The sequence below is a fragment of the Lutzomyia longipalpis genome, chromosome 3 (genome assembly GCF_024334085.1).
Source record: "Lutzomyia longipalpis isolate SR_M1_2022 chromosome 3, ASM2433408v1".
NCBI lineage: Eukaryota > Metazoa > Arthropoda > Insecta > Diptera > Psychodidae > Lutzomyia > Lutzomyia longipalpis.
The window spans coordinates 8800921-8825350 of NC_074709.1; the positions used below are offsets into that span (position 1 = coordinate 8800921).

Here is a 24430-nt window from a genome sequence, read left to right on the forward strand (position 1 = left end):
TCAGTCCCACTGAAATCCTCAATTAATTTCCCCCAAAGAAGCCTCCAAATTATTTTTTTTTTCCATGGGATAGGTGATATTTATTTAGCATTGTATTGATTAATCCGGCTCTCGGTTGCAGGAGTGATTAAGCTTGAAGTGCTGGACGCTTTTCTTTACCCTCTAGATTGGCATTTGTCATGGAGTATCCTGTTCCACCACGCTGTAGTGGAATAATGTCCTTTTCGGTGAGTTTTTCATTTGTCAGTGGATGAATCATGTCCTTCTTGATGAATTTCTCCACACACTCCATCGTGACGACATCACCACTGCAAGGAAGAGAGAGAAAAACATTTTTATATAAAAAAAAAAACAAGATTTTGAATTTTACGGAAACTTACGTTGGTCGTAGCACAGCACACGGGATGGAATTGCTGAGGATATCATGAGTTACTGGACACATATAGCGACTCTCCTTGGCAATCAGAGACTTCCTGTCATCAGGATCCTGCACTGGAGTGAATTTAACATCAATGAGATCCTTCCCCTTGATCGGTAGCCCCGAAACAGGGCAGTAAATCGTACTGTCGGGCTTTGGGATCTTCGAAGCCTTAGCTGTGGGTGCCTGAGAGGGGAGCCAGAAGCTAGGGAGCTGCCTATCGCGTCCACTATCCATATTTGAGATTGACGTGGATGGTTTGGGTGCCCCACTGCTCGTTGATGGTGCCTCCAGAACGGATTCACTGACAATCTTTGTTTCTGTCTTGATGAATTTCTCCAGGAGTTTCTTCTGCTCACTCACAGCACTCTCTTCCTTTTCAGCCTCCTCCTCTCTGCGTTGCTTCTCGTACTCCTTCATCTTGCGCCTGTATTCGCTCTTCTTCGTGATGATGTACTGCAGAATTGCTTCCTTGTCAAACAGATGACCATCCTTCCTGTGAAATAACATTGCAAAGGATGCTATCATCAAGGATTAGAGGGGATTGTTACGAGAAGAACTTACGTGACCACAGGATTCCTGCAAGGCTGCAAGGACAATGAGCAACAATCAAAGTTCTTAATTGAATCCTTTCCAAGTCGCTGGCTATTTGTCCCATATCCCGATGTTTGGGCATCCTTCCTCTTCTCGTGGTAAGTGTAAACAGCTCCTGCTGTACAATTTCTTGCATGTCGAGTCATTTTTTCCAAGGATTTTTAATGATTTTGCGTAGAAGTTTTTCCTTGTTTGTGTTCACGATTTTTACTTTTTCTCCTCTTTCATTTAACAATTTCGTGTTAATTTTAGTTTATTCAGTTAACTTGCTTAATACGTTATTTATTAAATTGTCTCTTGCACGTCTGAAAAGCTCAACTATTCAGTTCACAAATGAATCCTGCAGGATTTTTCACACCTTTTATTTCCTTCGTAAACACAGAAATGTCAAAGCAACCCGGCTGGACATGCGTGCGTGCTATAATATCGAATTTCTCTTACTCTTTCGCGATTATTATGGAATTGAAGCAAACATGAAACACATACATATTATTTTTCTATTTATTATCATGAATTTAAAAAAAATAATTTTTCTAAGTTGTAAAATGTGTTAAAATGGTTAAAATTATGCGGAAAAATTCCAAAAGGACGATTTGATTAAAAATATCAAGAAAAAAGGCTGATTTGTCTGAATGTTTCTATGGTTCCTATGTTTCATGGCTTGAAGCGGTTTTTGAAAAGTCACGTGAATGTAACGATTTTTCTCTTTTGAAAAATTCATTAAAAATTAATTTATCAAAGAAAACAATAAAATTAATTAAATATTTTGACTACAGAATAGGCAAAACTCAAAATCATAAAAAAAGATCGTTGATTTTCTCATTCATTAATTTTATTCATAGAAGATTTGAAAAAAAAACCTATTTAAATTGAAATTCCCTTGACTTTGAGATTAGCCCTTTTGTGGCAAAATTCCCAAATAAATGCGCCAATAGCACACAGAATAAACCTCCATACCCTGACCTCTGAGCGCAGAACAATTTGGAAGTTTAAAATTAATTTTGTATGGAGCGCAGCATAGATGCTTCCGCAACATCTTATGACCAATTTGTGAGATGAGGAGTACCCCAAAGTGTCGTGATAAAATTGATTTAAATCATTTTAATTGAATTTTCGGTGTGAAAAGCAACAACTACTTTTCCCGCGTGCTATGCCAGCCTAGCAAGAACTATAGAGAGTGAAAGAAAGATTTCTCAATTGATTTCGCAAGCACAATTTCCTCATTTTAAAATAATTTTTTTATTTCTTTAAGGCCTTGTGTGAGATCTTTTGTGGTTCCTTTTGTTATCTCATCGTGTACTGCAAAGAAGAATTGGGTATCATGTGAGTCTGATGCTCTGGAGAATTTATGATTTAGCTCTCCTGTCCGGCTTTTATCAGACATTTTTTTCGCATTATGTCGTTTAGTCAAAAAAACAAAGCTTTTTTTACTGGGAAAAATAAATATTTTTTTAATTCAATAAATTACTTCTTGAAGGATGATTTATTTTTCCGTCTGACGAGAGCTTAGAGAATTTTGTGAAAGCTCACACAGCCACAATTTGTCTCTCGCGCTTTTGTATCTTTGACTGGGGCTGTGTGTAGGAAATACGATGGGTTTGATGTTCTCTCCTCATACGTGTTGGGGTGATAAGAAAAAGCCCCGAGAGTGATTATTTCTCACGCCAAGGCATGGAGATATTCACAAATTAAGAGTCTCCACCAGTGTTGTGTCGTCAAGAGTCGATCGTGGAGTTGCTTCCTGAGCTTCCAAGTGGTTGGTTGTGCCTTCAAAATATTTAATAATTATTATTTAGTGTTAATCTTGATAATTTTTTTTACAAATGGAGGCATATTTGTGCGTACAAAGAATTATGATCTTACGAGGAATTTAGTTAATCTTCTGCAGCACGTTGGATTAGTGATTATAAAATTTACACAGTGTGTGACAATTTTGTACAGCAATTAAACAGATGATTTTGCTCTGGTTGCAGAGTGGAGGACAGACAAATTTACTAATTAGCAACACTTTGTAAGATTCGCAGTTTTCCTTCAATTTATTTTTTTTTTGAATTTTATCTTCTATGTGGAATTATTTTTTCTTCTTAAATCAATGTGAATGACATCTTTGTTCTGCTTATCTTCTCATATTTTCTTTCCTAATCCACACAATTTTTACTCAATTATCGACTTTTATTTAAGAGTAGGTAGTGCAAGAAAAATGAATTGATGTGTTCTTCTCATTAGAATCTCCTTAACAGAGTATGATCTTCATGCTTTTCTTATGTGCGCAACATACCCAATTCAATATGGAATAATGTGTGATTTTATGTGTGCTCTTTGATAATAAGTTGGGATGAAGTGATTTGCAAATATCAGTAACAAAATCTGTTACAAATTGTTTTGCATTTAGTGGAAGATAAAATAAATTATTGTTTGTGTGTGTGTTATCATTCATGCTGCCAAAGTGGGTGGAAAAATTTCATAAACGCTTTTCCAATGCTCTTTTTTTTCCTCCTCATTGTGCGAGTTTTATTCCACACACTGCTGGGGAGATTTTGCGGGGCTTTCAGGGCAGTGATCTTTTGACATTCCTCCAAAAAACGACAGAATCAGGCTGAAAAATATTAATTAAATTAGACACAAAAAGTGATTATTTGGAGGTTTTTTGTGCTTAAATTTCAGGCACTAATTTTGAGTTCATTTGAGAGGGGATTTTCTTAATATTTAGTCATTCAGAGAATTAATTGAATTTAGTGATTTTATATCCCTTATTAGGCCTTATTCAGCGACAAAGAAATCCTTGAAATCTTTGAGTTTTGTACTAAAATTTCAAGACTTCAAACGAATTTCAAGGGTTTCTTAGTCGCTGAATTAGGTCCATTATATCCCTTATTTGGGTCATAAAGCTCGTTAAATTCGTTCAAAAATAATCGCAGGGAAAATTTCGTGCGAATTTCGAATCAATTTAAAAGAAAAATTTTCTTTTTTTTTTTTTTAATTTGTCGACTAATGACTAAAAAAAATTATCTAGAAAATACAAAAGTTATTATAACGTTAGAATTTAGTAAGCCAATGATTAAATCCGCCTTAAAGGTACCTATTTGCTGACAAGTGAATTGCAAAAAATGCCGCGAAAGGAAGAACTTCAATATCGACGCATTGGAGTACGCCCCAAGTACGCCGCGATCCCGTGCGTGATCCTCTAGAACGCCACAGGCCGAGAGGGCGTGAAAGCGTACGTCGCACTCCAAAACGGCAAAATCTCGTGCGTGCGGCGTACTCCAGAACGCCGTCGACCGATACAACGAAGTGCCGTACTCTAGTCTAGAGTATTTTTTTTTAAATATAATAATTCACATCGACGCTCCCGAAGATTATGAACCATACTCCTGTGTTAAAAGATAGGAATATGGTTCATAATCTTCGGGCACATCGAAAAATTCTAATGATTTCTGTCTACCTTTGCTTAGCCCATGAATTTCAACCATAAAATAGTTTAAAAAATATGAGAATTTAATAAAACCAAAAGTTTTTTTTTAAGAACAATTCTATATTATTATATTCTTTTTTAAATGAACTCGATAGACAAATATAATTTTTTTTCAGTCTATTTCCACATTTTTTTTTTAGGAAGCTTCCGTCTTCTTAATTGAAATAAAAAAACGAAAGAAACGTGCCATTAATGGAATTTAAATTCCGCCTTCCATTAAACTTTTTTATACTGAACTTCTCTATAAAATTCTACGCAATACTTTAAGAAAAAAAATTCTTAATGACAATGAATAAATTATTTAATTGAGAATAACCGAAAAGTATTGATTCGTCGCGTCATGTGGTTGAGCGCACGTTCTCTCAATTCAACGAGGATTCTTGATAAAGAAAATTGATAATTGCGGCACTTCCCCCAGAGCGACGGGGAGACTGCTTCAAAAAAAAATTGGAAAGTTCTTTGGGATGAAAATAACATATTTGAAATGATGCGTTATCAGTGCTTTGGGTCAGAGAGACTGGGCTTCAATCTATCTCGTGAGGCTCATTAAAAAAAATGTCGATCTATATATATTAAAATTATTCTCTTTTAGTCAATTTGTTGCGATAAAATATATCAAAATAAAATTTTCCTTTATTCCTTTTTGGGATATTTCTGTTTTTTTCAAGTTCATTTAGTAGGGAAATGAAGTTAAAGTAAAAACTATAAATTATATGTGTACAATGTCAGAGTCATATTTCACAACCCTGAATGTCTCATAGTAATCTTATCAGTGAAAGAGGTACAGAGATCTTCTAAGCTCATGACCAGAGCAAAATGTTTCGGAAGATGAGCGAAAGGAAGTGAATTGAGCATGAAGATCACTTCCGAATGGAACAATATGAAAATATTTATTGATTTTTCTTGTGGAATTTTGAGTGTTAATTTATCTGATCTTGACCTAAAGAAGAAATAAAATTCGCGTGAATTTTTTGTGGTCACGCAGCCACATGGGCTTATCATCAGTGTGCAGAGTTTTTGCCTCATAATCTTGTTCTTTTAGCGCACTCAACGAAAGGCATCTGAATTGCTTGATACGTCGCGATAGCGCGTGTACGATGAGAAATTGGTGTTATCACTCTATCATTCAATATTACAAACACGAGTTTAACGAGGCTGCCCACATATGGAGAAGGTGGGGTGAGCTGTAAAATCATCTATGAAGGCATAATTTAATTATCCAGATTATTTCTTTGAATTATTCTTTAAATATTCCTCAAATTCTTGAATTTTTGCGTTTTTCTCAAAAAACTTGTACGCTGATTAATTAATTTGTTGCCGTACGAATGATGTCACTGATTATCACGTTGTTCTAGTAGTAGAGCTAAAATTCCTGCGAATAAAAAGTTGATAATTGAACAACGGTGTGCCGATACGGTGGCGTGGAAAAGTTTTGTTGCTGCAGAGAATTTCCAAAGTTTTTTCTTCTTCTCTTGAAAGAAGCATGAGAATGACTAAGATTTACGATATGTGGGTGCTGCCAAAAGTGGGTGAAATATTTTGTGTTTGAACTTTAATACTTTTCCACCGATACAGCAGCACAAATCTCAACACTTGCGCTATCTCTTCTGGAAAATAAATATGCATACATATCACTGTGCTATGTATGTATTTGTGATACGTAGCATCTTTGCTTTCGGGAAGGGAATGAGAGGGAGGGTGATGTGAGAAATGTGTTTGGTTGTGACGTTGCAACACCCACGTGCTATCACGTAAGATTGGAAATGATAAGAAAAACATTTTGCCATGAGTGGGGAAAATGACGTGTGCAGGTATGGAAAACAGATGCCATGAGGAGTTTTTTTTTTCTAAATCGCGGAATTTCTCTATTTTCCTTGTTTTCTTCCCTTACAAAAATGTGGTGGAATACGTGCAAGAAATGCCACATCAGGTTTTATTGCCACCCCCATTCAATCCACCCCCAAAAACATTTTACTATAAATTTGCTTTTTTTTCTTATTTGCATTGGAAAAGGGAAAGAATTTTGTGAAATTGTGCAATTTTGAGAGAATTGCAACATTGCGGTATGAATGTGGAATATTTTGGAGCTTTCACGGGAGCTTTTGTGCACGTGTATGTATCAGGTGGTATCCAATCCACATTCCCTTTGTGGCTATCACATCGCTGTGAAGGGATAACATTCATGAATGAAATATTAAAATATTTTACATTCCATTTCTCAATATAATACATGATTTTCATTTTGGTTAACCCTGTTATGCTTGAGGATTTAAAAAAAATATATATTTCAATAGAATTTAATTCTAAAAATTATTTATAAAAGTTCATCAAACCATTTCTAGCATAAAACATAAATTCAGCACATTAAATATTAATTTTTTAAATTATTAAAAACGAGGTAAATTGTCGCTTCGCTCCAATTTACCTCGCCCCGCTTCGCGGGGATTTGTTGCGCTTCGCGCAAATTTTAGAGAGAAAGAAAATGTGATGGTTTATAAGTAGATTAGGGCCACTTATCAATCCCAAAAGAAAGATCGGTCAAACGGTGTGGATTTGTATAGAAAAGTCGGAACGACGATTACCAACAAACAGGCCTTTCTTTATTATATAGATGGGAAGCTCTCATCGAACGAAAAAGAAAAAAATTGCAAAGAGAAGAAATCAATTTCATACAATACTTTAGGCACCAAATTAAAGAATTTGCAAAAACTGCATGAAATCTCTATGGGGGCTACCTGAAGGGGGGCTTTGGGGGGAAAATGAATACGGCCATCTGAAACGGCCTGTTATAAGGAGCCTCTGTACCAAATTTCATCGCGATCGGACAAACGGTGTGGATTTGTATAGAAAAGTCGGAACGACGTTCACCAACAAACAGACCTTTCTTTATTATATAGATGGGAAGCTCTCATCGAAGGAAAAAGAAAAAAAATTGCAAAGAGAATAAATCATTTTCATACAACACTTTAGGCGCCAAATTCAAAAATTTGCAGAAACTGCATGAAATCTCTATGGGGGCTACATGAAGGGGGGCTTTGGGGGGAAAATGAATACGGCCATCTGAAACCGCCTGTTATAAGGGGTCTCTGTACCAAATTTCATCGCGATCGGACAAACGGTGTGGATTTGTATAGAAAAGTCGGAACGACGATTACCAACAAACAGGCCTTTCTTTATTATATAGAAGATTATTATATAGATAAGGGAAAAATAGAATTTTCATTTTTGAGTGAGCCAATAATCAAATAGTCCTTGAAGAATTGATGGAAAGAATATTTTTCTTCGAATCTTTCAATTGTTAGCTAAGAGCTACAACAATTTTCGCCTACAAAGTCATCTATGCAGTCCTTTAACTTTCATCTTTTTTTTTCCTTTTAAATAAAATATCAATTTTATTCTATTTTAATTTAATCCAACTCTGTGAGAATGTTTAGCTAATATTAAATTAATCAGAAAGAAAACGTAAAACTTCCGGTGATAAGCATCACATTTTAATGGAGATTTCCTTTTTTTTTTCAAATAGGACGATATCCTCGTGAAAAGAGGGTAGGGGATCTCACTATTAGTTGAAGGAGGAAACTTACCGTGAGACAATGGGTAAGGGAAGTTTGCATAATTTATGCAAAAGCATCCTCTTCGAACGGCAACAAAATCTCTGTTTTTACTGATTTTTTTTCACTCCTCCCCGGTAGAGCGGAAGCGGAGTGAGATGGAGATTGAAGAGCTGGCGGCAGCACAGGAACCACTCAAGGGTGACGACAATGAGGCACGTCCTGGTGGCAATGCGGTTGGCTTGAAGAGAAATTTGGGACTCTTGGCGGCTGTGAATATCATTATTGGCGTGATGATTGGTTCGGGAATTTTTGTATCACCCACCGCAGCTCTCAAGTATTCCGGAAGTGTGGGTATGTGCCTTGTGGTGTGGTCCGTGTGTGGCGTAATATCTCTCGTGGGTGCTCTGTGCTTTGCCGAATTGGGCACGGTGGTACCACGCTCAGGGGCAGAATATGCATACCTCTTGGAATCTTTTGGGCGTCTCCATAAATTCTGGGGACCCCTACCGGCATTCATTTGCTCATGGATCTACGTTCTTGTCCTTCGACCCGCTGAAGTGGCCGTGATTATGCTCACATTCTCCGAATATTCCGTGCAACCCTTCGCACATATCCTGGGGCTGGACAGGATGAGCACGTGGGATCAGGAGATGATTATAAAATTAATCGCATTCCTGGGGCTCGGGGTCATTACGTACATCAACATGGTGAGCGTCAAGCTGTATGTGAGGATTAACAATATTTTTGGATTCTGCAAGGTGTTTGCGTGTCTCATTGTTATTGGGGGTGGAATCTACGAGCTGACCATTGGGAATACGAAAAATCTCACAAGTGGCTTCGAGGGAACAACCACAAATCCCGGATTTATCGCACTTGCCTTCTACAATGGACTCTGGGCGTACGATGGATGGTCCACCGTCACCACCGTCACCGAAGAGATTAAGGCACCCGAAAAGTAAGACCACTAGCACTGTTTTTCCATTTCCTGACTTTTGCTGGCATTTTGCTGGTTTCTCATTGGCTTTGGTCGCTCTTTTGCGTGTTTGCAAAAATTCTCTGCCAAAAAAAAAACTGTTTTTAGGATTAAAAGCAATTTGGTGATTACGATGATTGCCAGATTAAAGGACTTTTTGGTCCTTAATAGAGTAAACTTTTAATTAAATTTACTTAAAAAATATATTTTACAAAAAAAAAATAAATTTCTTCTCTGCAGAAACATCTTGAGGTCAATTGTTATTGCTGTGCCAATCATTACGGGGCTGTATGTCTTCATGAATATGGCCTACATGACTGTTCTGAGTGCCGATGAGATGATGAATGCTCCAGCTGTTGCTGTGGATTTTGGGAATCGTGTCCTGGGACCTTTTGCCTTCGTCATCCCCCTGGGGGTTGCTTTGGCGACTTTTGGATGTGCCCTCAGCATTCAATTTAGCGTAACGCGACTGGGATTTGTGGCAGGGCGCGAGGGGCACATGCTGAAACCCCTCTCGTACATCCACATCCGTCGTTTCACACCTGGACCAGCTGTAGCTATGCAGGTACAATGCACAGCATTCATCATCCCAATTTCTGGAAAATTCTCTGATTTTTCTTTTATCTTTTGCCAGGGAGTCATTGCCTTCCTGTTTATGCTGGTGGGGAATATTGGGGAGCTCATTGAATTTGCTTCCTTCCTCATTTGGTTCTTCTACGGCTTAGCCATGGTGGCACTCATCATTATGCGCAAAACACACGCAAATGTCCATCGACCATACCGTGTGCCAACACTACTGCCATACATCACGCTCGCCGTATCAATCTTCCTGTCTGTGATGCCAATGATTGCAGATCCATCCCTTAAGTATCTCTTTGCCGTAGCTTTTATTCTATGCGGTGTAGCTGCATACGTGCCATTTGTCTACTACAAGAAGCGACCAAAGATGATGGGTATGTGAAAAACTTCAAATTCGAGCACCTCTTGACGCAATTGAATGGTATTTATTTGCTTCCTTTTTGTAGGAAAACTCACCTACGTCATTCAAGTACTCTTTGAGGTTGTCCCTTCAGAAGACGATAATGCCGATTAATGAGATTATATAAAATACATAATATTTTTGTACACACCACTCTCCCCTAAAGATAAGATTTTTATTCACATTGTTATAAATTATATTTCAATTGTTTCCAATGTGTTTTATTTTCCCCTAAATCGCGTCCTGTGAAGAATCCTCTGAAAAATTGAAAATCCCCAAAAGGTCTGAAAAACGTAAATTAATCTAATTATATACATAGAGGAGATTAAATCGATAGTTTATATACCAAATTAATTGCAAAGTTTCAGCTCATAAATCTTTAAAAGCATTATATTTCCTTGTAGTGCAAGAAGTAGAATCTGACGCAAATAAATTAATAGCATTCCCGTGAAATTCAACCTCTTCTTGCGTTTGACTTGCGTGGCCGTATCGCAAAATTTCAGTACCAGCAGCAGCCAGAGAAGACAGTTTTGTAAATATTTAAGGAGGGTAGAGCTTTATAGTTTGAAAGGGACGAAGTGATTTATGAATGGAAGTGGAAGACCCCCATCGTCTTATGAAGTTTCGTATTGAGAAAATATCTTCAGTTTATCATCATTTCATTTTAGGAGAAATTTTAGAGATGATTTTCTCCTCTCTCGCTCGCTCTAAAAGAAGAAGAATATTATATTGATGAAGGATAGAATGAAATTTCAAAAGGATATTTTGGTGGTTTTAATATCAAATGAAAATTCCGATGAGTCAGCTAAGAGGAGCTTTAATCGGAATTCATTAAAATCTCTTTCAGGGATTTTATTGAATGAGGCTTTACCACTAAAAAAAAAGATTTGCAAAAAAAGAATTTGTTCATTTTTGAAAGTTTTTACGATATATTTTATTTTTAAAGTTAAAATTAATATTAAATTGCAGTAAAATTTTACACAGTTCGTGATTTGCTTCCTCATTCACATTCTTTTTGTTTTTAATATTTTTCTTTTTCTCTTTTTGTCGTCAATGAAAAAAATATTTTTTTTTAAAGCAAAATGAACTACATTTAATAATATTTTTTTCTCTTCGTATGTTGTGAAATTTATTTTTGTTCCAAATGATTTCACTCACTTATCCTCTGCAATGATCACGTACATTGATTTTTTTTATTTTCATCTCGGTGTTTTTTGTTTTATTTAAATACACTTATTCCCATAACTATAAATATTATATGCATAGTAAATAGCAATAACAAATATTTGTTTTCTCCCTGTTAACATTCAAATAAATCCAAAAGATTTTTTTCGGTTTTTTTTCACAATGATTTTCAATCATTTTCACCATTATTTCCAAATATTTTCTTTTGAACTTCTCTGTGTGAATTATTGAGGATTTTTCTTTGATAAAATTAGCAATGATTTCATCAATTTTTACAAAATTTTAAGGGGAAAAAAATAAAAATTTCTCTTCTATAGAAAAAAAATCACGATGAAAAATATTTGGGACATTTTAGGAGATTATTTTTGTGTAATTGGTGGTTCATTTCCACATTTTTTTCTTTTATAATTCACTTTTGCAATTCAATAGGCCGTCTCTGCAGAAGAACCTAAAAGCAAAAACAAACCATGTTTATTGCTTATAGGTCTCCAGAGTTAACTTTTTGTGTTCTTAAGAAAATTATAGGTATGTAGTCAAAAGGTTCAGCCTCAAAATGAATTTACTTCAAGATGTTTTTTTGTTGAATGTAATCGAGTTTTTTTATGGAGAATAAAAATCCTTTTTAATGGGAGAATTTATATTGAAATTTCTTCGCAATTGTTGTTGAGAAAATTAAAACATTCATGCACAACATTCGTACAAAAAATTCACAAGAAAATCACAAAGTTTTTGTTTCAGAATCGCATGAGTTTGATATATTTTTTTAAAGGAATTCCTTAACTAAAGGACCTGTGATGGGCACATTCATTGTAAAACATTCATCTTTTTTTTTTTACTTATTCTGTGCTGAATTGTTTTTGTGCATTTTTTTTTGTTTTGTTATCTTCCATTAAAACATTCTTCTCAAACATTGATACACCATTTAAAAATAAACCTCGGAGATTTTTTGATTCATTGTAGACACTTTTTATTCTATTTTTCTTTAAGGATAAATTCATTCTTATCAATTGAAGAATGAATTATTGAAGAAAAGAGTAAGACTGTGAGGAGATCAATGATGCGAATTAATATAGATTCTTTTCAAATCCCAAAGTTTCTCTTCTGGACATAAAGATTGAATCCTGATTGATGCTTCTGGGTATTTACTGAAAATTTTTAAAAGAATCCTTCTAGAAGGAAATTCTTAAGCTTCTTCTTTGAAATTATTTTTTTAGCCAGAGAAATCCATTGCGCCTCAAAACAAGAGAAGAAGATGAATTTGAGGACTTAACAGAATGACAGAAAGAAGAGAAAAGGAAAGAGAAATTAATGGTAGTTAAGGTTTTGTTAAGTGATATGTCCCTTTTTGGTGAAACATCAAGGATTCATTTTCTTGGAGTTTTGATAAGAAAATTGATGACAGAGGATAAATGATTTCGTCGCATTAGTTTTCGTCTGAGAATCGCGCATTTTCTCTCAAAATCTTTGGTGGGAATATCAATTATTTTTTGTTTGTTAAAGTTCTTTTTATTTTTTCTCATTCTCATTCGAATTTAGGAACCAAAAATTGAAATTAAAAAAATTTAAATGACGAAATTCTCACAATTAGGAGATGTTAAAAAAAAATAGAGAAAGTAGAGAAGGAAGACAAGCTGTTTATTATAAAATTTTAATTTAGTAAAAGGGAATTCTAAGATTTTTTTGTTTTTAATTTAAAGGCAGTTTAGAGGAAATGGGGAAACACTCACACGAAATGAGAGGCAGACTAACTAAATAAAATAGTGGGATAGGGGGAGTCCTGAACATAATGTATCGAATATACAAATAAAGTTTCTTCTTTTTTTTGTTCCTAAAAATATACATCTCGCAATATAATTTATAAATTACGCATTAACTTTACAATCAGCTCATAATTTTTCATTTTTTTTCCATTAAATCTTCATTAAATATTAAACATGGAAAGGAGGACGTCAGTTTTTTTATGTCACAAATTTAAAAGATCAAAAATGTTTACATCCCTTAAGTTTCTACAATAAAATATTATGTAGAAATTAATCCTAAAAAATAATGTTACATAACGTTTTTTCTTTATCTCCTCAATAAATCCTAAATTTATATATATAAATCTATTGTTTTCGCATGTTTTACATTCTTTTCTTAATATTGAGAGACACTCAATGTTTTTTTTTGTTTTTTTTTCTCAATAAATTTGCATTTATTTAACATTTAAACAATATAAAGAGTCGAAATATGAGAAATATCTTTTTTTTTCATGTTTAACTATATGCAAGAGTTTTCTATATAGCTTTTTATGATAATTTTTTTTTCATTAAAATACTTCAATAGTGCAATGATTAATAAATGTGATATTACAGTTTTTTTTTGAGCCACTGTACACAGAGATGATGAAAAATGTGTCTTGTGTTTAATTTTTTTATAATTATTTTCCCCTTTTTTTTACACATAATTTCACGTTTTTTTTTTCTTCAAATTTTTCCTTCACATTTAATTACATAATATTTCTGAGGTATTTTTTTCTTCATTTTTTTCTTGTCATTCAACAGCAGAAAGAAAAGGAAAAGGAAGGATATCTTTTGAATGTTCTTCAATGAAAAGGAGCTTCAATATTATTATCTGTTTTTGAGGAAACACTGTAACGTGAAAGTTTGTTTTATTAGAATTTATTCTCAGAACGGCTTTTTGTTTAAATCTGATACACGCAAGTGGATTTAAAAAATCGTTAAAAGAATTATTTTTTAACATTGGAAATGATTTTTATATCAACCAACAAAAAGAGAAAGCAAATAATTCAAAGCAATATGACGAAAAAAATTTAAATAAAGTTCAATTTTTTTAAATTTGTGTTTAAATAAAAGTTCGTTATAATTTTCCTTTAAGTGAATACTTTCAAGAAATTTTCAACAATTTTTATATTATATTTATTTTCATTGTTTATTATAGAATTCTTTTAAAATATTAATCATCGAAAGTGATTGCGTGGGTGTCAGATGAAAAGTTTTTTTCTTCTTATTTTTGTTCAACATGAAATTTCTTTTTCTTAAAGATTATCTTTTAGAGAGTAAACATTTTTCTTTATTATAGGAAAGTGCATGATTTCATAATTTTTTTGTCTCAATTATCTAATTAGAATACATAGTTTATTTATAACGATTTTTTGTTGTCAATTAGCAAGAATATAATTTAAAAATGTTTCTATAAGTTATGTTTGTTTGGTTTTTTTTGTTGAAAGAGAAAGATAGTGGAAAGCGTATTTGTTCATTAAAATTTCTTTTTAAAGTGAAAATTATTTCTATCTACAATTTAAAGACTTTTGTGTAGATAAATTCCTTTTCGCATCGCTCAAAAACTTTTTTTTTATTTGGGAAATTCCATTGACTTTTGGTAGTTTTTTTTCATTAAATAGTAAGGTTTAGTTTAAATTCCTTTGAAATAGTTTTATGAAAAATTTCGCTTTCGAATGAGAATTTATTGCAGTTTTTTTTGTAATTTTTTTTCCATTGAATTTCTTTTATCATTTTTTTTATCAATACAATTAATTCTTTAATTGACTATTTTTATGATTTTTATATTTATTCTCTTTAATCTTTTCAAAGTTTGAGAAAGGAAAAGTTATTAAATTCATAGGTATATATGTATGTAGTATGTAGGTATTATAGTAGGTAAATTACTTCATCTTCCAGCTATGTATTTTGGGAGAATGTAAAAGAGCTGTTTCTCGGAAAAGTCAAATTGTTTCATTTTCTTTTTTTTTCGTCTGACTCTCTTTCCCAAATTCATTGACAAATATATATATATATATATATATATATAGCTAACACTATGCTTATATCCTTATGATGCTTATCATCCATATCACTCTCTGTCTCTCTCACACAGAATCTGCCTCTCGAACGATGGCATTGTATTTTTGGGTGGGCTTTCTTCACAGGGTTATAGAGTGTGGGGGTGAACAATATTTTTTTCTCTCCATATATTTTTTTTATTCTTCTTCCAACACGATACGCGGATGGAGCGAACAATCCAAAATATTTTTTTTCCCGAGGAATTCTCATTGTGAGATTCTTCCGCGGGAAAATGTGTGTAGCGGGGGTGGAAATATTTTATCGTGAGACTCGGAAATGTATTGAGAAATTTGCGTAGTATATATAATTTTTATGCTCTTTTATGCTGGAGCTGTTGAAGTCTCAACGTTAAAATATTTCGCGCGCATTTGATTCCCAAAGCGAATAACTTTTTATATTATATGCGAAAGAAGAAACAAAAAATAAAACAACTCAAAAATTATTCGGCTAAAGCAGAAAAGCATGAAAATATTTTTCAAAGTATATATGCGAAAAAAAAACAAAGAGAAAATAAATATATATATCTGTGTTTTGCAAAAAAAGGGAAGTTAATATCTTTTTTTTTAAATACATATCTCATTCTTGCATCATAATTATATAATTTCTTTGCATTCCTTAATAGTAATAATAAAAATCAATAAATTAGCTCACAACAGTATAAAATATATTTAAAATTATGATGTGTATGTGTGTGATGAAATGTGGTGAAGAAAATTATGTAAAAAAAAAAGACTTTGACAAAACCATTGCATTCTATGTGAAAAATCTGCAGAAAATTATTCTTTTTCCTCTGAATTATTTTTTTTTCTTTGTAATAAGAATAGCTTAACCGCCTCGTAATAAATACATAAGTAGGTAAATATATAATTTATTCATCACAAACAATTTACGATTATGCTATTCCCATCATAAATTCAGAAGCAAGAAAAAAGGAATCACATCCTTTTTGCTTTTGATTTATTAATCTCTGCAGAAAATAAAATATTAGGTAAAAATTATTACAAAGAAATAAAAAGAGAGAGACCTGAAATGCAAAAAATCAAACTTTTTTAAATTATAATTTATAATTATTAAAATAAAAAAAGATTAAGAAATGGCAACAAAAATCTCATTGGTGAGGTAAATAAAAAAATCAAATTATTGAGGTAATAAAAAAGGTGATTAGCTGAAAATGAAATTTTCATGAATGGCTTTCTGGAAGGAAATGTTAAGATTTAGTTTGTAATTTTTTTTTAACTTTATGTTTAAAATTTATTTAAAGGAGGGGTGATTTAATTTTAGCGACGGATTGTTCACTGCGCCTGCGGATCGCATTGAAGTAATCGGACAATCGATGGATCACTCTTGGCGCCCTCGATGAATTCCTCCAGACTCAATTTCCCATCTTTATTGCGGTCCATTTGCCTGAAAATTTTATCTGTTCGCTTTTCCGGCGTACTCTCATCCTCGGGCATTTTCATCACACTCCCAACCATTTTGTAAATTGCCTAAAAGAAGGATTTAAGATGAAAAAGCTCGCCCTTCTGTCTCTAATGGTGTACTTACCGTAACAATTTCTAGCATCTCCTGCCGCGATATGTACCCATTGCCATCGAGATCGTACATGGAGAAGGCCCACTTGAGCTTCTGCTCCAACTTTCCACGAGACGTTACGCTCAGCGCACACAGGAATTCCCGGAAATCAATCGTACCATCACCATTAGCATCGAAGGTCCGGAAAACATGTTCAGCAAACTTTTTTTTTTCATTTGCAAGAAGAGAAAGAACTTTATGATTAGCAAGAACTTTGGGAGCTTTCGGCATGGAAGGGTAGATGGAATTTCAGCAAAGGGATTCACATAGCTTTTCAGGGCGAGAATTTCACTATATATAGAGGGGAAACCTTTCATGCGACAATGGATAGATGGAATGCAGAATATTTGGTGAATTCCCCGGGGAAAGTGAAAGTCCTTTTCAATTTCAATATTCCAATAATGCTAAATATGCCCGAAATAGGGGTACAAAATTGACAAGAAGCTTTTAGGGATGAAGGAACTCGCAGCTTGATTCAATTTTTTCCTTAGTCAAGCACCCACATTGTTGGAAATTCCAAGAATAATGGACATTTTGAATTTAGCTGAATTCTCTAATTTTATACAACTTTAGCCCATTTTTACCCCAGTCTCCCGTAAAAGCTTGATGAAACAAATTAGTTTGAAAGTTCATCCTTTTGATCCTTTTTGAGCTAAAATATTTTTGCAACATCTCGCACGAATGTCATATAAGAGTCATGGTAATGGGTGCTCAAGCTCATCTGCTTGTAAAACTAAATTTTCATCATTATAAAGAACATCCAACTGCGAAATTTCTCTCACTGCTGGATGCGCTTTAAAATATCAAACAATTTAGTTGCATTCACTCTCTTGATAGACTTTCTGCATTATTAACTAAAATCCACAAGCTCAATTTCCACGTAATTTCCATTTGAATGATGGAAGTTGATTTTTTTTTTCTGAGCACAAAGTTGGGTGTTGTTTAACAAGCAAAAAGACATTCTGTGAAACTTTCATCTATTAGAACTCATACAGACACACGTAACTTAGAAGTTGGAATGGATTTTAATTTGCAATTAAATTCTAATGCACCTCTGTGGAATTTTGCTTTTCAAATAAATTCCTATTTGAGTTGGGTGAATTAAAAGAAGAGAAAAGAGAGAAAAAAGTTAATTAAACTCACCTTACTCGCATCACCGTATGGAAAGAAATTTCCATAGATTTTTTTAAATTCCTCCACGGAGAGGTGTCCACTGGGGCAATCCTTGAGGAAACCTTTGTACCACTCTTGGATTTCTGCATCTGAAATTTTAGCAGATATACAGAGATAAAGGCATGAAACGATGCACATGGGTGCGGTGGTTGAAGGTGTAAGAAGATAAGTGGATTTACCTGTAAACTCTGTGTTCTGTTTGAGATCTTCCAGCACTTCTGGCTTCAATTTACTATTTTGCTTTCCCATTTTGTGTGTGTGCTGTGACTTGACTTGGAGACGGTAGTTGGGTGGTGGATGGGTGTTGTCGTCGTCTCCTCTATTCCTCCTCCCACACAATTCGTGTCACTAGCAATTTTCTCTGTCTTTTGTATGCCCTCTCACCCCGTATTTAATCAATTAGTAGGTTTTTTTTGCATAAACTTCTTCTCTTCCGTTTGCTGAGGATTTTGGACACCACGTCCGCGCTCTTTTTTTCCCCTTTTGTCCTCCCGTGAAGTGTTGCGCGTCTTTTCTTCTACTCTCAAATGAAAGGAAGAATAAAAAGAATCTTCAAGAATTTTCTTTTGATTATTTTCGTGGAAAATTCGCTTCTTTTGTCAATTGAAAAAATTGAATTCTTGTTGTTTGTTTGCCTCACCTATCACCTACAAAAATTAAGTTAATACTCTACGGTAGTGCATCCGATCACCTATCTTCGGGTATTGAAATAAATTCTCTGGTGGTACCTGTTATAGAGAGAGAGAGAGAATTTAATGAATAAATGATTTTCAATTTGATTGAATGTTTAATTGGGAAAACACCCGGAAAATAAATAAAATATGGGTGTACAAAACAATTGTATGAAATTAGGGCAATTGCACAAATTATGTAAAGTAGCAATTTTACCAAAAAGTACGTCAATTAATTTGCGTGTAAATTAAATAAATAAACACTTCAATCACAACACATTTTATAGTTTTTCATACTTATTACTCTGTTGGTGTTTTATTTTATTCTCTTTTTTCCAAACTCGGCTGGTTTTTACATTTCTCTTTTCTTTTAATTTATCAATATTTCATCTATTAATTTTTGCTCTATAACAACCCCCTCTTCTTTTGGTTTGTTCTCTTTTTCTCATCTTTTAAATTCCCAAATTGATATTTTTTCATTTTTATTTAAATAGTTTTGTGATGTTTTTTTAGTAAATAGCGTGATTGATTCTTCTCCTGTTTTAATTATACATTGTTTTTTTCCTTATATTCACAAGAAAGGTCTTCAATATATTAACTTTTTATGACATTAATTGTGACCTTACATATTTTAAAATTCAAAATATCTCCATTTGTCTTGCCAAATACTCTCGCTATTCTGGGAAATTACGAGTTTTATATAAATGGACAAGATATTCATTTCAAATTCACATACATAGATATATTTTAAAAAATTCCCTTTTTTCCTTTAAAACCACAATCTTTTTTTTCTAGCACATACCATTTAATTGTTCATAAGTATCTTTTTTTTTTTCATTTATAATATTAATTTTATTTGTATTTTTCTTTAATTCGCAAATTAATGTCATTTAATGAGTGATAATTTTTTTTTATTTAATTTTAATTTTGGTTGGGGGCAGTGTTTAAAATGCTTTCAATAATTTATTTGTTTTTTTTATTAATCAAGTGTAAAAAGTGAGAAAGAATAGAGCTGTCCTAACTTGGAAGTTGCATTGTCTCAAGAGATGGCGCTAGTATGCAAATTTTTGCAACGCCCTCTCTTACTAATCTTCTTTAGCTCCATTCAACCAATAAAATCTTCCCTAAATTCTCAACTTTTGGAATAAAATAACAACAATTTAATTTTAAAAAAATGCTAATAATTTTAATTGACCACAATGAAAAGAATTTGTTTTTCTTATTATTTTCAGATGAAAAATGTTTCTTGAAGATGAATACCATTCAACATTGAGAGTTTATATTTTTTGTTATCTTTTCTTTTTTGAATATTAGCATCTTTCATGATTTATTTTCTTTATATCTCACGAAGTAAAACACTTGTTACACATTTATTAGTTGATACAGTGAAATTTTATCGTCGATATTTTTATTGATACATGAAATTTTATTTCTTTTCCTTACGCACAGTTATTGATGGTTTTTTTTTTTTTTAAATATTTTTGGTAGAAGTAACATTTCTTTTTGCGAATTCAATGAAGAGAAAGGCATGAGGAAGGTTTGGAGGATTTTTTTCTTTTCAAAATCTTTAATAAAAGAAATATAAATGCCTCGAGAATTTTGAGTTTGTTGGAAAATACTTTCACAGTGATTTTATTAAATTTTTCTTTTTTTTTATATTTACTATAAGAGATAGATTTTCGCCTTTAGTAGAAGCCATTTGGTTTTCATTTTCATTAAAATTTTCTTGTGTGATAATTTGTAAATAAGCATTTGTGCCCATCAATTTCTATATAAGTATTTTTATGTATATTCTTTAAATGTTTTTTTTATCCACTTTATAGCTACATTTACTTCTTGTTTTTTTTTTTGTATTTTTTCTTTAAATTTAATATTCTTATAGAAATGTCATCACGTGGTTGATTGCCTATCTAGCGATATTTTTTTTTAAATAAATTTTTTATCATTATAATTTATCATTAATGTTAAGAAGAAAGAATAAAAAAAATGCATATTAGATATGCTGTGTAAGGAATGAAATGTTGATAGAGACCTTAAGAATACATAGAAAAGAGAAGGTATGAATTAGAATAAATGCAATGTCAAAAGATTCTGTACAAATAATAGGGAGAACTCACGAGTTGGGAGCATCTAGAGTCAACAAGTGTGTAACAATCACTTGCAACTAGTTGCTTGTGACGCGTTTTTCTAGTTCGCTAAAGAAATATGATGAGGTTTCTGAAAGTATGTATAGTATACTTTACAAAGAGCCTAGAATATTCCCACGAAATGCTCTTTATCTTTCTAATGCAATGTTTATGTTACTATCGTTGTCTAGGGAGCATATAGTAACCTGTAGCTTTGTTTATGATTTGTTTTAAATGAAACTTTCAAAGCTTTCAGAGATTCTTCAAATGATTCTCTCTACTATGCCGTAAAGTTTAGCCTAGAAAAAGCTCAAGCCATATGTATTATGTTAGCGTTACTTTTGTTTTCCTCCAGTAGATGGCAAAAGTGTAAAGCCCTAAATTTGATTTACTATAAACTCCCTACACAATGCTGTTTAATCCTAAAAATTGTGTATAGCGTGAAATGCTAGAGTGCATGCTCCTTACTTTCTCTCCTTTCACCTCGCCCAATTGCAGCGCATTTGTTGTCTTCTATATGGCAATTTTTCTCTCTCACTAGTGTCTCATTTTTCATTTTTATTGTTCACAAAAAATGCATGACATGAAAACAATAAAAGGATTTTCTAGTATAAGAAATGACGTCGTGTTCTATTCTTTGTCCTTTCATCACTTTTCGTGGTATCCATTGTCATGATTATCTATGGGTTGGAAAATAGAGTATGGTGCTCTCTCCATAGAGTACACGGGGGAGAATTTAAGGAAGAAAAAAAACGTGTTGAATGAGTTCCTTGCTACACTACCAACGATAAGAACTTCTCAAGGGAATAGCAAAAGAATGTAATGGATAAAGAATGAGATATTCATCTACAAATATTGATTGCATTCTCTTGCTTTCACATCGACTGATAAATTGAGTTTGATGTCATGCAATTTTCTCCCTGTACTCTTCACAACATCTTTCTGCTTGATAAGCATGATGTACAGAGTACACATCTTGTTTCATAAAAAAAAAAACATATCTGTCGCCCAATTTGAGACACTTCTTTGGGTTTTTCTTTGTGTGTGAAAAATCCTACATTTTTTTCCTTCTTTCTTTGCTTTCCAAAATGGAGCACAAGCATAATGCTTTGTAAGATAAAAATGTCCCTTAACAATTTTATCATATATAGTTTTTTCTTCTTCAATTTGCCTAAATCCGCATGATTATTTTCTTCTTACATCTGAGAGATTGTCTTTGAGATTTATTTCTTAATTAAAAAACAAGACCATCTAGTGATAGCATAAAAAATCCACGAAATATTTATTATTCTGTAATTTTTCTTTTTCAAAAAAATAAGAATGTCTACGTAATTACAAAAAAAAGTAACTCAAAGTGTGTTGAAGAAGAGGAGCAAAAAAGGAAATGCTTGTAATTAATTTATGCTGTAATTCACGGTTAATAATTAGTTCATTAATTTTTAATTGAGGGGTGAATAGACGGAACTTTGGGGTGGAAAAGAATGCAGAGGGCCAATGATGGGGAGCCAAAGTATTGGATGCGAAAGGTAATTGTAAGGTGAAAGGTCACTATATGGATTTTCTTTGCATATTCAAAGAACTTTTTCCCTTCTTTTTCTGAGATTATCAACATCCTCTAACTAAAGCTAATTCGCTTCATTTCAATCTCACAAATTTCTTCGACACTGAGACTGATTTACGAGGATTTTTTCTTTTGAAATTTTGAAAATCAATAAATGTGAGAAATTTTCATTTTAAACATATCTTCTCTCATCCAAAATGACGAGATAACGAGACAAGAGTGAGAAATAAAATAAAGGAATTTGATATCTTGTAGCATTTCCATTGCTATGTATGTATCTAAGGGAAAATAAAACCCGTAAAAAGTTTGATCGACAACATTGGGATTAAAAGGAATTTTCTCATCCACATTTGGTTTTATATGGAATTTCGGTGCTTCGTTTCATTTTAGAGTTTATTGTATGTTGTATTATATTGTGTACGAGTAACAAAAAGAAGAGAAGCAGTCTGAGGGATTCGCTAAACATTCAATAAACATCCTTTAAGGGATGTTTGGGAGGGATGGGGGAGAGCTGAAAGTATTTGAGGGCGATATACCGTATAACCTTCTCTTATATTTTATTCCTGTCGCAAACGTACAATATATCTTCTTGCATTTCGCATCATAATACGAAACACCGGGACTAATGCTGCAATTCCTCATAACTAAGACGACAACCCCATTTTCCCCATCCACTCACCCATCCTCATTTTCATCTTGAAGAAAATGGAGAAAGAACGAGAAAAGGAGAAATAAATTAATTTGTTGGATTTCTCTGTGAGATTTTCATTTATCTCTCTACAGGTGTGTGTGCAGCAAGAGATGTCGCTAGTGGTGCATTAAATCCCACCGCTACCACCAATTGTACACACAAAATAAATTAGCAAAATTCTGAAATTTAACTGTTTTTGTCGCACAAATATTTATCCCACAGACTGTCGCATTATTTTTAAATCCACCATACTGATGAGGGAATCCAGTTGCGAGATAGGATTTCCAAGAAGTAATGGTTTGGTTACACATCACATATTTACATCCAAATTATTCAAAATGTTTCATATAACAGGGCGACATTTCACAGTGTCGCCTGTCTTATTGCAAATGAATGCTGTGAGGAACTCCTAAATCCCGCACGTATTAGAGGATGAGTGGGAGTTCTAATTTGATTCAGGATGGCACACGAATGGAGTAAAAAATAAATTAATTATTAATTGAGAAGGGAGTGAAGCGACGCGGAAAAATAATTAAGGGAAAGTTCCTTATAGTAGAGTTTTGTGTCTAAATAAAATTTTTCCACCCTGTTGATTGCTATTCAATGGAAATTAACATAAAATTATAGCTACTTTTTCTTCTTCTTTTCTTTTTATTTAGCCTAAAATGCTAAATGAAATTATATATCATATTTTGCACGAAGTGAAAAAGCTTCTGTTTATATTATGTTATGTATATATACTGTTTTTTTCTAATTGTTTCTTTCCTTTTTAGCTTTCTCTTGTATAATGGGAGAAGAGATTTCTATTTAATGTATAGTAATTACAGCATAGAAAAAGTATAGATAAGAATCTCCTCGAGACAGGATAAGAATTTTTCTGTACTTATTTATATAAATATTTCATTTCGTCAAGTTTTTTTTTGGAGAAAAGTGTTCCCATGCAAAAAAGGTCCGTCGTCTGTGATAGCTTTTTTTGTCACAATTTTCATATTTAATGTTCTTCAGAATAAGAAGCTTCTCTTAAACATTATAATTTTTTTTGGTTTCATTTTTCTTACTAATATATCCTTTTATACATTAATATCTGTAAAATTGTAATTTTCTTAATAAGTTTTCATTTCATTTTTTGTTCTTGTGTAACGTTTTTCTTTTCTAATATGAGAGGGTGGCCTTCTTAAGGCGCTAACATTTTTGATAATTCCTCATCTTGGAGGCAACCCTTCAAAAATTCATCCTGCGTCAATTGTCCATCATTATTTTCATCCATCTTTGCAAAGATATTCTTGGCTCGCTCTTCGGCTGAATCAGCAGGGCGATTTGATGAACAAGCACCCAGCATGTCGTATATGGCCTACAAAATATTATTCAATTTACTTTGTTTTTTTTTCTTGGCATCCGCACCACATCATTTTATCATTCTATATGCATAATATCGTGGAGCCAGAAGGATATAAATGTGGTTTACATAAACATACACATATACGGAGGAGCCGCATTGGGAATTTGCTCTTTCTTTAATCATTCACAAAGTCTATAGAAATCATGGATTCATGTGATGAAAATCCCATGAGAAGTTGTGTTTGGAGAAGATGTTTGTTGCCCCCCTAAGATTGACTTTT

General features: G+C 33.0%; 4 protein-coding genes across 17 annotated transcripts in view; 1 reads left to right on the plus strand and 3 right to left on the minus strand.

Moving 5' to 3' along the window:
• Nucleotides 1–53: 53 nt before the first annotated feature.
• Nucleotides 54–1401, minus strand: LOC129791948 (nitric oxide synthase-interacting protein homolog). Its single transcript, XM_055830629.1, has 3 exons — nucleotides 983–1401; nucleotides 381–914; nucleotides 54–308 (listed from the first exon to the last, which is right to left on the minus strand). The coding sequence occupies exons 1-3, from the start codon at nucleotides 1156–1158 to the stop codon at nucleotides 128–130; spliced, it is 891 nt and encodes a 296-aa protein (XP_055686604.1). The 5' UTR covers nucleotides 1159–1401; the 3' UTR covers nucleotides 54–127.
• A 1293-nt stretch (nucleotides 1402–2694) lies between these two features.
• On the plus strand, nucleotides 2695–10200 carry LOC129791883 (b(0,+)-type amino acid transporter 1-like). 2 transcript variants are annotated; one of them, XM_055830494.1, is made up of 7 exons: nucleotides 2744–2768; nucleotides 2842–3023; nucleotides 8008–8081; nucleotides 8177–8993; nucleotides 9252–9576; nucleotides 9646–9964; nucleotides 10037–10200. In XM_055830494.1, exons 3-7 carry the CDS (start codon nucleotides 8078–8080, stop codon nucleotides 10102–10104), a joined length of 1533 nt encoding a protein of 510 aa, XP_055686469.1. In that variant the 5' UTR covers nucleotides 2744–2768; nucleotides 2842–3023; nucleotides 8008–8077; the 3' UTR covers nucleotides 10105–10200. The 2 variants fall into 2 exon arrangements, with proteins under 2 accessions (XP_055686470.1, XP_055686469.1); XM_055830495.1 differs by lacking the exon at nucleotides 2842–3023 and having other exon boundaries at nucleotides 2695–2768.
• A 699-nt stretch (nucleotides 10201–10899) lies between these two features.
• Nucleotides 10900–24430, minus strand: part of LOC129791985 (neurocalcin homolog) — a 62650-nt gene continuing 49119 nt past the window's right edge. The window contains exons 2-6 of the mRNA XM_055830684.1: nucleotides 18403–18490; nucleotides 17942–18279; nucleotides 17733–17851; nucleotides 16563–16751; nucleotides 10900–16504 (exon numbers count right to left, since the gene is read on the minus strand). Coding sequence (XP_055686659.1) covers nucleotides 16310–16504; nucleotides 16563–16751; nucleotides 17733–17851; nucleotides 17942–18011 — 573 coding nt within the window. The 5' untranslated portion in view covers nucleotides 18012–18279; nucleotides 18403–18490 and the 3' untranslated portion in view covers nucleotides 10900–16309. The remainder of the gene's footprint in view (nucleotides 16505–16562; nucleotides 16752–17732; nucleotides 17852–17941; nucleotides 18280–18402; nucleotides 18491–24430) is intronic.
• The window catches only part of LOC129791987 (neuronal calcium sensor 2), a 55152-nt gene continuing 49124 nt past the window's right edge, over nucleotides 18403–24430 (minus strand). For all 13 annotated transcript variants that reach the window (XM_055830686.1, XM_055830696.1, XM_055830689.1 and 10 more), the window contains one exon: nucleotides 18403–24162. In XM_055830686.1, the coding sequence (XP_055686661.1) occupies nucleotides 23986–24162 (177 nt within the window). In that variant the 3' untranslated portion in view covers nucleotides 18403–23985. The remainder of the gene's footprint in view (nucleotides 24163–24430) is intronic.

Coding starts and splice junctions, on each gene's coding strand:
- LOC129791948 (XM_055830629.1), bottom strand. CDS start 1,158: ATGACTCGACATGCAAGAAATTGTACAGCAGGAGCTGTTTACACTTAC. Junction 915..982: donor TGCAGGAATCCTGTGGTCAC/GTAAGTTCTTCT, acceptor GTTATTTCACAG/GAAGGATGGTCATCTGTTTG. Junction 309..380: donor TGTGCTGTGCTACGACCAAC/GTAAGTTTCCGT, acceptor TCTTCCTTGCAG/TGGTGATGTCGTCACGATGG.
- LOC129791883 (XM_055830495.1), top strand. Junction 8,994..9,251: donor GAGATTAAGGCACCCGAAAA/GTAAGACCACTA, acceptor TCTTCTCTGCAG/AAACATCTTGAGGTCAATTG. Junction 9,577..9,645: donor GACCAGCTGTAGCTATGCAG/GTACAATGCACA, acceptor ATCTTTTGCCAG/GGAGTCATTGCCTTCCTGTT.